We start from the raw sequence: 14545 nt of genomic DNA, 5'->3' as shown, positions 1-14545 counted from the left end.
CTGTGAACACTTGTAGTCCTGTCATGCATCTGTCCCGAGGTTAGAAATTGAAAACTTTCAGATATCCATCTGCTCTCACTACACTGTGTGAGTTGTGAAATCAATCAAAAGGCTTCCAAACTGCAAACACTATCCACTACTAAAACATACAGTGAATAAGACGTGTGATATTAGAGTGGTAACAGATTTAGGTATTATTCTCAGGTTTGAATTTTAGCAAAGACAGTCAGGGTGCTGTTTCAAGCCTGTAAACTTTGGTGTGCTGATCTCTCTGTGAGCATTGAATATTCTTAGTATCAACACAGCATTAAATGTAACAGGGAAATCAGTCCAACAGATTGTTTTGCAGGCCCCCCTGAAAATTATCTGCAGGAGGGCCTGATCTGACACCCACTGGCACAAACGAGGGAAGACTGTGTGTGTGTGTGTGTGTGTGTGTGTGTGTGTGTGTGTGTGTGTGTGTATGTATACTTTATACAGTACACACTCACAATGGATGACATGTACATATTGCTATTGGAGGTCTGTTTGGGATCTGTGATTTATATGTATACATATATACTGTATGTATATAGACATTTTATTTATTATAAGTGATAATAAAATTACGAAATTCTTAGGATGTGTCTAATAGACATAACCCGTGTGCTGAAATTCCGCTGTGCAATGAGACGAAAATGCACCATAGTTTTATCTGACGTGGGTTCAGGAGTTAAGATGATCTTATTTTTCAGTGTACATTTAAATCAGCCCAGAAAATCTGCTGTAATCTTGCAAAAGTCTGACTGAGCCCTGACAAAGTATTGCTTTAACATTATATATAAATATGCATGACAAATGCTTGTTATATGACGAGCATATTTTGGCAGAGTGCACTGGATTAAAAGGCAGATTTCTAAAACCTTCCTGCTGTTTTATAGCATTCATATTTCTCTATGTGGTACTGTGTTAAGTCAGATGTTGTGCTTTTATGTTATATAATATGTTATGTGGAATAGAAATGATTGGTGGGCGATTGTTGTGATTCTGACCCTCTGGTTATTACAGATGATGTCACTGTGTGATGATTATTTTCTGTGGTGTTGTAGACTAACTCTTGAGCTATGGAGTCTGACCTCTATGGGAATGGGATTTGACCCCCTGTGACTTTCCATCTCGACTCTTTGATGTGTTCTCGTTATGTGAGACTTGACCTCTCCCCTGGCACCCTGAACATTCACTTTGATTTAGGCCTCAGCGTTACATCAGTCACAGTTTCCTTGGTAGGGAGTTGCAAAATGTCACTATCAGGGCCAACCGGGGGGGTTACCTGCTTACAGGTCACATGCTCTTCTTGTGTGACAGAGGGTAGAACTGCTCAAAAGTATCCATTTCAAATGATGGATTATGAATGTATGAAATTTTTTAACCTTGTCCTGATCACATTCATTTTAATGGAATAGAGTTAATTATGTAAAAGTAGCATGTGCACAGTGTTGATAATTGTGTTAGGCTTTTACTTCATCACTTTCCATAAGCAAGCACCAAGCTCAGCCCAGCAGGGACTCGGGCATGGCAATAATATCAGCGGTTCCCAACCTTTTCCAACTCATGGTCCATTTGAAAATCTCAAAAATGTTTGTGATCCACATCCATAAAAAGTGCTCTAAGAACCAAATAATACGTTCTCAGAGCACTTTTTATTTTAACGATAACGATCGAACATTCAGGACTGAAATGAAAGCAGGGGAATCTCAATGTTTATTTTGTTTGATGTGGAGAGATCAATTGTTGATTCACTCTCTGTCTCTTGACTCTCTTTCCTTTTAAGTCTTCCTTTTGCTAACCTGCTATCCATGTTGATACTCTATTTCTTGTCATGGATGTAATCTTTTAGCGTGCAATCAGAGACTGAGATAGCAAACGAATATACGGTGTGGTCCAGCCGGTGACAACATAGAAGTTCCAATCATTGGCTTATCACAGTGCTCTTTGTATATGTAATTTGTTCTCTGTTGCAAATGATTTGCTGGCCCACTTGCAATACCTACCTTCGCAGCCCACCAGTGGGGCCCACCCCACAGGTTGGGAACCACTATTCTAGTCATTAAGTCCACAAAACTGGAAAAAAAAGTTTTTATTTTAGTCTCATCTCACTGGATGTGACCCATCTGGTGAGATATAAGTACTACAACCATATATTCCTTGTACCTTCAATTAATTTTGGCATTTTAACTGAAGACAAAATCACACATTGTTTCCAACCCTACGTCAGCATTGCTTTTTTAAAGGATGACCATCGTCCTCTAAAGGTAACCACATGGCCATTATTGTAACCATGACGATGAATGACCCCTAACCTTAAATCTCCACTGTGGAACTTTTGTCTCCCCCTTCTGGCAGTGAGAGTAATTATAGAAACACACCTCTCCGACGAGGAAAAAACACACCAATGGTGTAATCTGCGTTTGTCCTCGCGGTCTAGAGAGAGGGAGTGGGGAAAAAGGAGGTCCCATCCTCCCTGTTACAAGTCAGTGTACCATCAAAATGATTTTGAAGCTGTTATTTTAAGGTAAAATAGTTGCATAATGTTGCGTAAATGGTCTTGAGAGCATAAAAATTTGCAGTAAATTACACTTGCTTTTTTCTTTTACCAACTACCTACAGTGGGGTCCAAAAGTCTGTTGGGAAAGTGGTCTCAGACTTTCCCAATGAAGTGGTCTGTATATTGTAAAGTATAATGTTTTTTTGAATAATGGTTTAAACTTCTCTCCAAGTGTCATATACTTCACAAAATATCTCCTCAGCTATAAAGCATGAAGAATTGGAAACTCTGAGAGCACTTCTCCATGTGTTTTATAGTGGACACTAGTAGTTTGTCTGCCGTCACCCTAAAATTGAATCCATATTTTTCTGTGAATATCAGACAGAATACAATGGGCCATAAATCACTGTCATCCATGCTCCATCACTGAGCTGTCTGCCTGTTTTCAGTGCAAAGATGACCTATTTGAATTTTAAATGATTGAAGTTTTCCCTTGTATGTACTGTCTGACGTGGTCCTGACCACTGTTGCTAACACAAGGCAGCATTAGCAAATAAACATGCTACAACTGCTCCTTGCATAGTTGTTTGCCGAGGCAAAACCAACAGCTTTTGAATGTGACTTTGCAACCCACATGAAAACGTCATTGGCATTCCCCAAATGTCAGGATGTGTGTGAAAAGGCGAATGAATGGAAAACCTGGTTGCACATGGCCGAAACTCATCTAATAGCCAGCTGGGTTCATCAGGTCTGTGCCTCTGATTCCTTTAGCAGGGCCTTTGTGCTGGAATGAGCCCTTTCCTGCTGTTTCTTGCCCCGTGAGTTATGTAAGGCTGGCTGCGAAAGAAACTGGACTTCCACAGCGGCCGTCTGTACACTTGACTGCCTCTCCTTCACCCAGACATCTACCGTAGACAACGGGCTTTGAAACCCCATAACCTCACACTGTCTGGTTGCTATTTTCATCACCTGCAGGTTGGCCTGTGTCAAAGATTCCATGTCATTTTATGTTTTGCCTCAGCGTGTTACCAAAAGTGATGAAAGGCCGATCAGATTGGTTAAACTGTGTTCCTTTTGGCCTGAAATTCTCTAGAGTTTCCCTTCTTTGGAAAAGCTTCATGAGGGAAGATTGGTTGTTGTGAGGAGAGGCCCAGGCTGATTTCAGTAGGCTGGAGTGGAATGAGGTGGGGGTGGGTTATGGTTTCCCGAGGCCAAGCGCTGGAACTGGTCCTCGCTTGTATAAAAAGAGAGGGTGATTCAGGCAACATGTTGAATATTTGTAATGTGATGGAATCCTGTCAAAGTCTGAGCGTGCCACGGAGGGTGGGAGGCAGAAGGAGCAGAAGAAGAGTGCATTGTCTTTGGAGAGTCATACAGTATGGAGAGAGGAGGGTGTGAAGGGAAAGGAAAGAGACGGGACTGGAAAGAGAATTCCTGCCCGTCACGTTTCATTTTCAAGTGATGAGAGCTCTGTGCCGAACAAAAATGACTGGGTACTGTTTTCTTGCTGCTAAGATAAATTCCTAGAAGAAACACACATAAAAAACACTGCCCTCAGATCTCCTGCAGGAGTGTATTTTTCTGATCGAACAGTCACATGGAACCAAAGGGTTACATGTGCTTAGGTAGAGGCTGAGACCTGGATTATGAGCTTGTGTTTGTTGAGCTGATGCTAAATTATTCACCCACTACCCGGATCCCTTTTGTCGTTTCTATTTATTTTTTTCTTTTTGTGTTTACAGAGCACATTTTCCTCTTCCCAGAGCTCTGTTGCATATTTAGTTACTTTGACCATCATCCTTTCCATTGCAATTAGTTATTTTTGAACTGGGCAGAGTTCGCGTCGGCCCAGGCTGCGGCATGAACATGGTTATTGATTGGCACTGCCAGACCCCCTGTTCTCACTGTGTTTTCTTCTTCTCCTCTATTGGTTCAGTCAGTTGCTTGGCTGATTCATGTGCTGCAGCATGACTGTGTTATTTGTAATGCCAACAACTTCACTGCTTTGGCTTCACTTACTTAATTGCCTTGGAAATTACCAGTATTAAAAAAAGAAGTTATGAAGCTGAGTTGCTCTCCTGTTACAGTATATGGATACTTCTCCAGTAGTTCACTTATAGCTAAGTGCAAAAGCTACAATAAAATATGACCTGCTGTAAAAAAAAAAAAAGAAGCAAAACACAACGTCTTCTTCTCTGTCCACCATTAACTTATTAAATACCACTCAGGAAAGCGAGCAAGAAAGTTAAAACCAGCGGTTTCATTGCCTAAATAGTGTGCCGTCAGTCCATTTCTACAGCTTGTGGTCAAATCCCACATCCAGTCATAGAAATTTCCCTGTCTCCCTCTGAGTGCACTGTGTGTCTGTGTGCAAATGTCATTCCTTCAGAGGATGCTGCACTCAGCTGGTCCAGTAGGATGACAGTCAGACCCACACTGATGTCTTTGATGAAAATTGATATTCAATACAAATTAAAACATAGAGCAAAATCCACAACACTGTTTATCCTCATATCATGGCCATGGCGGAAATGTTTGGTTTTACTTTGACAGAGACAAAACCAAGACCCCACTGTGGCCAGTAACCAGCCAGCCTCAAATCCCTGTGTGTCTTTGTTTGTCCCTGCTTTGGCTGCTGGGAAACCGCGGTGTAATAAACGTGTTGGTGGTTGTTCTGGTATTAAGTACGTTTGCCCATGGACCTTCACAAGAACCAGAGCTACAACAAGAACTCGGTTCAAAAGAGTACAGACTGCAGTGTCTCAACAACTATTAGATGGATGGCCATGATGTTTAGACATTTATAGTACCCTGAGGATGAATCCTACTGACCCCTTGACTTTTCCTGTAGTGCTACAAGGTTGACATTTTTATTTCTATTTTTATCTGGAACTATTGGATATAACTTTGGTGATCTTTAAACTTTTCATCAAGTGCCACCATCATGGCAAACTTTAATTTTCCCAAATCTTTATGACTTCACACCTGCAGAGTTGATGCCATTTTCATCAGCTAAAGTAGTGAACATTTTACCTGCTTAACATTAAAGCATAGTCATAATGAGCATGTTAGCATCCTGACATGCATTTAGCATTTAGCTCAGAGTAGAGCTGCTGACATGACTGTCTTCGTCTTTTGTCATTATATCTTTTTTTTCAATTCAGTTCAATTTTACTTGTATAGCTGCAAATCATAACATACATTATCTCAAGGCACTTCAGAAGGTAAGGTCAAGTTCTAACAGTACTATACAGAGAAACTCAACAGTTACTGTAGCACTGGAGGCCAAGGTAATGCCATCCAGAGTAACTATATTATCAGATAATGTATAATCTGGTTTCATAGACAAATACAGCTGGGTGTCATATGGTAACAATGGAAATGTAGGTGGTGCTTCCTGATAATATTGCCAAAAGGAAGCATATAAAGGGTGAAGAGTATCAGTCTTAGCACAGAACCCTGTGGGACTCCATGACTAACTTATGTGTGTATGAAAGAGCCATTGTTAACATTAACAAACTGGAATCTATCTGAGATAAGTATGACTTAAACCATCCTAGTGTGGTTCCTTTAATGTCAATGACATGTTTTAGTCTCTGTAATAAGATCTTGTGATCGATGGTATCAAATGCAACACTAAGATCTAATTGGACAACTGATTTATTTTAAGGTCAAATAGTTGAGCCAGCAAACTCACATGTAATGGATTATTATGCAAATGTGAAATATGCACAGTGTTGATAGTTGGCATCTCAGTTCTGACCTTGTCACTCCCAACAAGGAAGTGCCAAGGGCAGCAGGGAGTGGGGAGCCACAAGAATAATTTTCCAGGTCATGAAATCCCTAAAACTGAAGAAAAAGTTAGTTTATTTTTGCCTTGTCTCACCTGATGTGACCCAACACATTTCTGGTAACAAATAATGGCACATCAAAATCTGTGGTTTATTGTTATGTTTTTAACTCTTTGGTCATGACCATTTGAGCCCTGACCGAGTGTCGAGTTGATTAATCTATTCTAATGTACATAATAAACTCCTTTTATTGGCAGCTGCATGATTTTTGTTTCTGTGAAGGCCTGTTGAACTTCCCAGCTTTAATAAAATGATACCTCAAATATCCCAGCAGCTGGTCTGGCAGAAGGATACAGTGTGTTCATTTTGGAGTGATGCTCTGGTTTGAACCTGTTTTGAAAAGCCATGGATCTCCACCTGAGAGTTCTCCCATTGAATAAATGTGTTTCTTTTTCTGTCAAATGCAGACTGTACCTTGGATATCTCTTTGCTTTCATATAGCATAAGTGTCATACTGTGCTAGAAACCACACTGTAATCATTCCTCTGTACATGTTCATGGCCCATTTTGCACACACACACACACACACAGCTCATTATAGACTATCTCAGTGTGATGCATGCCATTGCTAAGTGAGTGTGTGTGGCACCACTACAATCCTAGAGGGTGACATGGGCTTACATCACAGAGAGTGCTAAATGTGTCTCACTATCTCTCTGTGCGAGTTGGTGTGTGGTTACTGTCATACCCCCATCTGAGAGACACGCAGCTTCACATGGCTAACATAACTTTTCTAATTGCATAACGTTGAAGAGACAGTATATGTCAGCTATGTCAAACAGCTTATTGTAACAGTAATTGGTCTAACTGTAATGGTTTTTTTGAGTCCGATGACAGCTCCAGTTGGCTGATGGCTGGAACAGGTACAGAGATGTTTAAAAACAACAGTACGTCGTAGCACTATTTCTGTGGATTCCCTGTAAGAAAAAACACTAAAAGTTCCAGTTATAATGTAAATGAGGGTAATTCTGACTTGTGCACTGATTTTACAAAATCAAGATCAGTATGCTCTAAAAAGCTTCAGTGTAATGGCTTTTTACTAAATGTGGGGGTGTACTAAATGTAGTCATGATGAAACTGACAGTATTCAAAGAAGATGCTTATCTAATATGTGTTTTACACTCGTAATCATGAATATTACCTCTTTTTTAACCTGAGACTGCCCTGTGAAAAACAAGCCCGTAGGTCGTTTTTGCTGCAGGTTATTACCCATAGTTACATTTTGTTGCTAGGCGACATCTAGTGGCCGTATTTATCATGACAGGAGTAAAGGAAAAGGCGGGGTGACGCTCAGGAGGTGGGTGGGTGGATGGGTCAACAAATCACAGCAATCTGACACAAGAGAGTGGTGTTCGATTCCCATGTGAAACCAGCAGTTAATGTTTTATCCATGAGTGTTCAACAAAGTTAACCACGTTGTTATTATTATAACCATGACATCAAAAAATCATCTCATGTTGAGCAAGTACTTATTTTAACCCAAATCATGATCTTTTCCTAAACCTTATCAAGCGTTATTTTAGTAACCGACAGTCAGTACGCCGCTCTCGGTACAGTTGCGTGTTTATTATGGTAACCATGACAACTGAGATACAGTACACATGCCACGGTAGGAGTGCTATTTCATGAGACACTCCTATGGGTCGTACCCAGTCGTACCAGAAGGTTGAAAAAAACCACCTGTATGGTTGTTTAGGTTGGAGGATTTGTTGGGTTATAATGTTCTCAAACTCATGATAATGCCGTGTTCCCGCTGTATACAGTTTGCAGTGGTGGCCCTCTGTCAATTGCTGCGTCAGAATCTTAGGAAATCTCATAAAAAATACACTACGCTACAATACACAACTCTGCAGAGGGCTTTCAATTTCAAACGGGTCACACCGGGTCCAGTCGGATGTCGATGAGCCCGATCGAGGAGAGGCAGAGAGGAGAAAGATAGAATGGGTCAATCAGCTCTGACGAAAACATTAAACTGCAGCTACTCATCTTAGCCGATGCTCAGCATCGCTTTCAGTGGTTAAAATGACGTCGCTGGTGGTACGTCATATCAACTGTCACTAATTAATGTTAATTCTGTCAGTAATTTATGCTTAGGTCTGAATTAAACTTGGTTGTTGTCATTTTGGGTGCTCGCTACATGACGTTAGCACTTGACAAAGATAATTTTTTGAGGGAAGAGGTGTGTGCTGTTGTGATAACTATCTGTTCCTTGTTCATTGAACATAAATTCTGTCGTGTCATGTCTGTCATTCAGTTATATAGTAGGTTTAAATGTAACTCATTGTTTTGTAACTTTGGCTTTGCCTCTCTTAAATTCACTCTCCGTCAAAGTGACATTTGAGAAGCTTTTACAAAAATGTCAGGCATTTGTTTTTTTCTAAAGGAAAAAGTTCAAGTTACACACAGTAACAAAACAGGAATTGTCTGCACTTACTTGACATTTACCTCCTCCCTCTGGGCAGAGTCACCCTGCAAGATGTTGGCTTCGCTCGGCTCCAATTAGGGCCCTTTCAAACAAATTTAGAAAATCAAGGAGAAAATCCGCTGTCAAACTTTGTCTCAGGGGACACAGACCAACAATAAAAACTTGTCTGTTGTGGCAGATTTGAAGCTTAATTAGTTGGAGAAATCTCATACTGTGTGAGTGTGCCCTTTAACACTGTTTTCAGTCTTTTCTCAGTGATTTGTGTTCATTGTGTCACCCGAACCTTCTGTAGCTCGCTAACTGACGGCGTCCAGCGCAGTGAAGATTAAGGTTATGCATTTGGAGTGAAGAATGGTGATTGGTGGTGTTTTGTGGTGGACACGGGTCAATGACTGGGAGGCTGGCTTCCTCATGGGGCAAGGCGGTTATTCCTCCTGCCAGCACCCTGCAGCTTTTCCACAGTCCCTGGGGTGTGTTTTGTGTTGGGCTGCAGGTCAGTGGTGGTGCTGTTTCAGGACATCAGGTTGTTTTCTTTACCCTCTCTGTTCTCGCCACACTCTCTTACAGAAGGAGCCAGACATGGCAGCTCAGCGCTTTGTGGCCCTCCTCTCATCTAGAAAATGTGGCAACTGCTGTTCATTGTGGTTACTTCTGCAGCAGCAGTCAGACACACGCGCACACATGCAAACACACACACATCTTAACTGTCTATAAGCATCAATATAATGGGAAATATGTTGCGGAACAATGATCTCCAACCAGGGGTGCTTACAGTTAAAATAGATAAGGTCATCTGATAGGGCTGTGGGCATACATTGAACAAAAAAGATGATTAAGAATAGGGAAATCTCATAATGGCCAAAACAGGAGCTGCAATTTTTTTTGAGCAACGATTAAAATTTGTTACGGCAGACCATAAATGAAGCATTGTGGTGCTACAGAGATGACCCAGCGTACAAATCATATTCTCCAGATGTGAAGGAACATGCTTGTTTGGTACAAAACCCAACAAAAATCACATCATCATAATTTTTATGTGTTTCAGTGAAAGTAAAATGCAAAAATGACCATTCCAACTAAAATCGTGACTCGTATCGCAATCGAAATGTCTTCCAAAATAATCTCTTTTTTTTTTTTTTTTTGCATATCGTTCAGCCCTAATTAAGAAAGAACAATAAAATCTTTCAACAGCAGTATTTATAGACTACAAATGATGCAGGAAATGTTCTGATTTTGCTTTCATGTTAACTTAAAAACATTAAAAACATCAGAGACTGGAATTTTCCTTTAACCCTCAACTCAAATCCTAAACCTATACTAGCAGCTAAAATGACGCCTTTTTTTTCCAACAATGTTCTCACACAAATTTGTAAACGACACTCTTTTACCTGTTTTGTTTCTCTATTCCACTGTCTTCTCAGGCTGGGAAATATGACTTCAAATGTCAAGATTATTTCAAACTCTTACCTTGATTACGATTAATGAACGATTACGTATTTTACATGCTTTTTCTGTACTATAGGTCTGTACTATAAATATGCTGAACCATTAGAGCTTGGATACACAGATGAAGTGTTAATTAAATATTTTGAACATTTGAAATCGAAACACATCGATTATTAATTAAACACAGTGGTGGTGTTACTTTTGGTGGCTGAAATTGTTTTTCTGCTGTTATTTGACTTCTTTTTGTTTGGAGTCATCTTCACTGAAGCCAAAATGTCCCCAAACATTTGTTTTAGGTAGAAGCAGCTCGGGTTGAGGCTCAGTGTTATCCGTATTGCCATTCACTTTGAGTGAACGGGGACTAATTTTAATGGACGAGGCAAGAAACTGAACAAGACGTCATATTTATTTAAAGGGACAGTTCATGAACGCAGTATTGGGGAAAGTACTAACCGAATTAACTGACATGAGAAAGATGTAGTCAGTGAGAGGTTCACACACACACACACACACACACACAGAGAGAGAGAGAGAGAGAGCCTGGGAATCTTTATGAACTGTGGACAAAAACCTCTCATATCATACACGTCCTCTTGGCAGCTGCTGTACAATGTCAATGATCCATTAAACTGTTCTTTTTTCACAATTTCAGAATCCTTGCTCTGAAAAGATCATCCTCTAAACACGCAGTGATGACGGATTTAAAACAGCATGACTCCTGACACCATGAGATACTGTTGGTTCAGTCTTCACTGATCTGGGTACTGTAGATGCATGATGGGATTTATTTGAGGAGTTGGTTCATGTGTGTGTGCGTGTGTGTGTGTGTTTTGCTCTGGGTCACAGACTCACAGACACTCCCGTAGCTCTGCTTTAATGTACGTGTCAGGGTCAAAGGGCATGAGGTCTACAGCTCTCCTGAAAGCACAGAGAGGCAGAAAATGAGAATCAGGGGAGGAGAGGAATGATGGCGAGCTGAACCTGAAATGTTTTTGGTAACATTAAGCTTGACAGAGATTAGGAATTACATAAATCCTGCCTGTCTTGTTTGATCTGTCTTATAAAGTTGTTTTCCAACAGTCATATTGTGGGGTCAGCCTTTCAGCCGCAGTGCTGCTCTTTCCCCCACAATTCCTCATAATGCTGGCAGTGGCTCACACTCAGCAGGCCACACTTTCCCCCTTCTCCTATTCCTCTCTCACACAAGTACTTTGTTTAAAGACGAATCATGTCCAGCTCCTCACAGTCTTTTACAGCTGTGCAGACATCAGCCAGACCCTTTTTGTGCACAGATGTGTAGATCTACAGACATATGCAGATGTGCGTCATTATATGGCCAGAAATGTTGAAAGGTGTTTAAAATGACAGATGCCAGATGTCTGTGGCCCAGTGACCTCTTTGTGACCCAAAGAGCTCTTTGCATAGGGAGGTCCATGTCGCTTTTGAAAGCTTCACGGTCAATTTCTCTTCTCAGCATCACAATCAGATTTATTTGTCACGTCTATAATTAACACATGGCATACATTGGAGTGAGATATCGTTCTCCACCGGTCAGGGGGTTATGACAGAAACACGTTAAAAACAGAGAAACATTAAAAACAAGATGCTATTATAGATATTAAAAAGACAAAACGCATATTAAAAACAGAGACGCATATTTATGTGTCTGTCATTTGTCATGTGTGCAATGTGTAATACAGTAGCTTAGGCGCTGGTATATTTTAAAGTGCATTTGTCTGTGCTATCTTGTTGTGTTAGAGGGAGGGGAGGGGCAGCATCCGAAGGGTGTTTAGAGTCCTGATGGTTTGGGGGAAGAAGCTGTTGCTCAGTCTGGCAGACTTTCCACAGATGCTCTGGTGCCTCCTTCCAGAGGGCAAAAGTGCAAAGAGGTGTCAGGAGGGGTGAGAGGGGTCATTCATTATGTTTGTGGCCTTTCTAATGCAGCAGTCTGTCACTTCTTCCCCTTTTCTGTCCTTTCTGTCAAATTTATGGCTGCAAACAGCGATTATTTGCATTATTCAGTTAACTATGTAGCTGATTAAATGTGAGATTAGAGGAAAATACTAGTTCCCCAGGTACATTTCTTTTTGTATTAGCAATAGAACCACTTGCAGAAACGATTGAACAAGATTCAAAGGTTGCAGGTTGTAACATAGCTACATATGAATATGAACTTAATTTATTTGCAGATTTATTTTCTTAACCAACTTGGCAATATCCAGGCCTTTTTTGCTAAATATTTCTAAATCAATAAGGAAAAAAAAAATGAATAGCAAGAAACATGTGGGCAACCAATAATAAATACTTTACAAAAAAAGGAAAAAATTTCAACAATCAAATACGAAACTAAACTAAAATAGCTGGTGATCAATGATCCATTTATAAAATGAATTGATTGATCAACAAATTGCTTTTGCTCAGTTCATGTTGAACTGTAATTTCCATTAGTATAATTTTCAGAAGTCTTGTTGACTCATCAAAATGCAAAGCCCTCCTGTGAGGCAGCAACACAGAGAGCAAAAACAAGCAGTGTGACATCACTCTTGTTACACTTGTAAGGATTTTTTTTTTTTTTGTCCAAGAGCTAACACTGCCTGTTCCAAGGGGTAGTTTCACTGTTATGTAGTAAACAGAATAAGTAAAGTTAAGAGCTGTTTAAACTGCAGCCCTCAGCGTTGTGTCTTTAAATGCCAAAACGTTTGAAAACATACAGTCTCCAGTGTGTGAGCTCAGCCTCACTGATTAGAGATTAGAGGGGACACAGTGTTTACCTTTGGAGAGCAAACATGCCGGGCCCCGGGGGCCATTGATGTTGGTTGCCATGTGTGAGCTCCTCTACTATTTAACTGTAATCCTTTGGTCATTGCTGCAACTGACTGCCCATCATTTATGCTCACACACAAACACTGAACTGAGAAAGGTTTGTACAGTGTTTCCCAAAAGCTGAGGGTTTTAAGTTTGTTGTAGGTAAAATAAATGATTACGACTGAAGATGTTTTGAAGCCACACATCCAGATTGCTTTCAAAATGTGTATTTTAAGATGATGCCTGATGTATACATGTGGGATTTGCTCTGTACCTTATCCCTGACTCATCAAAGCATTTTTATATGACACTTTTATGTTTTTCTCTCAGCTCAGTATATTTTATTTTTACTTTTAACAGTGTCTCATATTGTTTGCATTTGACATTTCGCCACTGTTTTATTCCACCAGCATTGACCTGGGACCGGTTTTTACTTTATGAGCAGATTCTTACAGAAAGTGATATTTTTACTGTCGCTGGCACATGAAGGAGGTGTTGCCCCCATACTATAAACCAGATGGATTGGTTGGGTAGGAAAGACGCTGCAGCTGGACCCCACGCACTGAGATGATCTCTTTATCCTGGGATTGTCCTGGAGTGAAGTGCATTGATGCCAGGGAGCAAGGAAAGGGAGGGGGTTTGTTGGAGGGGGGGGTTTCTAAGATGAATGGATATTTGGGGAGCCTCAAGGGTCCAAAACAAACTCCCTACAGAGGCCCTCGGCTCTGAGCTCAGTATTAAAATCCCAGGTGCCATCAGTATTCAATAAAGTCTTGGTTAGAAGAAAGAGAGGCAGAAAATAAATAGCAGCTTAACTTCAAACAGTATCTGAGCTACAGCTTAAAGCTGTTTTTCCTTTCAATCTTAGATAAGAAGTTTGTATGTACTAACTGTTATTTGAGTTCTTGCCACTGTTTTTACCAAGATTATTTTAGTTACATTTTGCTTTATTGGAGGAGAGCTGACATGAGGAGATCTTTGAGGAGGACACTTGACCATCACACCTCGTGGTTCCATCTCAATATGTAAAAAATGGGGTCTAATTCTTCTGCTTACTTGAGTTCCTCTATTTGTTTTTCTATGTTGCAGGGGGCTGTTCATCACCATTCATGACCGTGGCCACATTGCTTCACTGCTGCAGAACTGGCCGGAAAAAGACATCAAGGTGAATGAAATCACTCAGACTATGTTCATGTAGTTGCAGCATCACAACATTACACATTTTTCCATTTAGATACAATGATGAGGACACAAATAGAATATAATCTGTGTGTTTTCAGTATGTCATTGACTGCTGTGTCATGTTAGTGCATGCATGCATATCAAAGGATAGCCTGGCAATATGAAAAGACCAAAACCAACAATGAATAAAAATTAAAAAATTAAAAAGACATAAAAAAAAACATCGATGAGCCAGTGTTGCTGTAGGTGACATGTTTTGAGCTGCATCCAACTGTAGCTGTCTGAATCTGCAATGGAAAATAGTCCACAAGA

The 14545-nt window shown here is 40.4% G+C and overlaps 1 protein-coding gene across 3 annotated transcripts in view; it reads left to right on the top strand.

Annotated features, from left to right (window-relative positions):
• me1 (malic enzyme 1, NADP(+)-dependent, cytosolic) overlaps positions 1 to 14545 on the top strand; it is an 84972-nt gene that overhangs the window by 46497 nt on the left and 23930 nt on the right. For all 3 annotated transcript variants that reach the window (XM_087175187.1, XM_023410503.2, XM_087175186.1), the window contains one exon: positions 14141 to 14216. In XM_087175187.1, the coding sequence (XP_087031313.1) occupies positions 14141 to 14216 (76 nt within the window). The remainder of the gene's footprint in view (positions 1 to 14140; positions 14217 to 14545) is intronic.

This window comes from Seriola lalandi, unplaced genomic scaffold (genome assembly GCF_002814215.2).
Source record: "Seriola lalandi dorsalis isolate HSWRI2012SDOR001 ecotype SW California unplaced genomic scaffold, Sedor1 jcf7180002054425, whole genome shotgun sequence".
NCBI classification, from domain to species: domain Eukaryota; kingdom Metazoa; phylum Chordata; class Actinopteri; order Carangiformes; family Carangidae; genus Seriola; species Seriola lalandi.
Note: the sequence above shows the minus strand (reverse complement) of the source record. Positions and strands in the feature narration are given on the sequence as shown.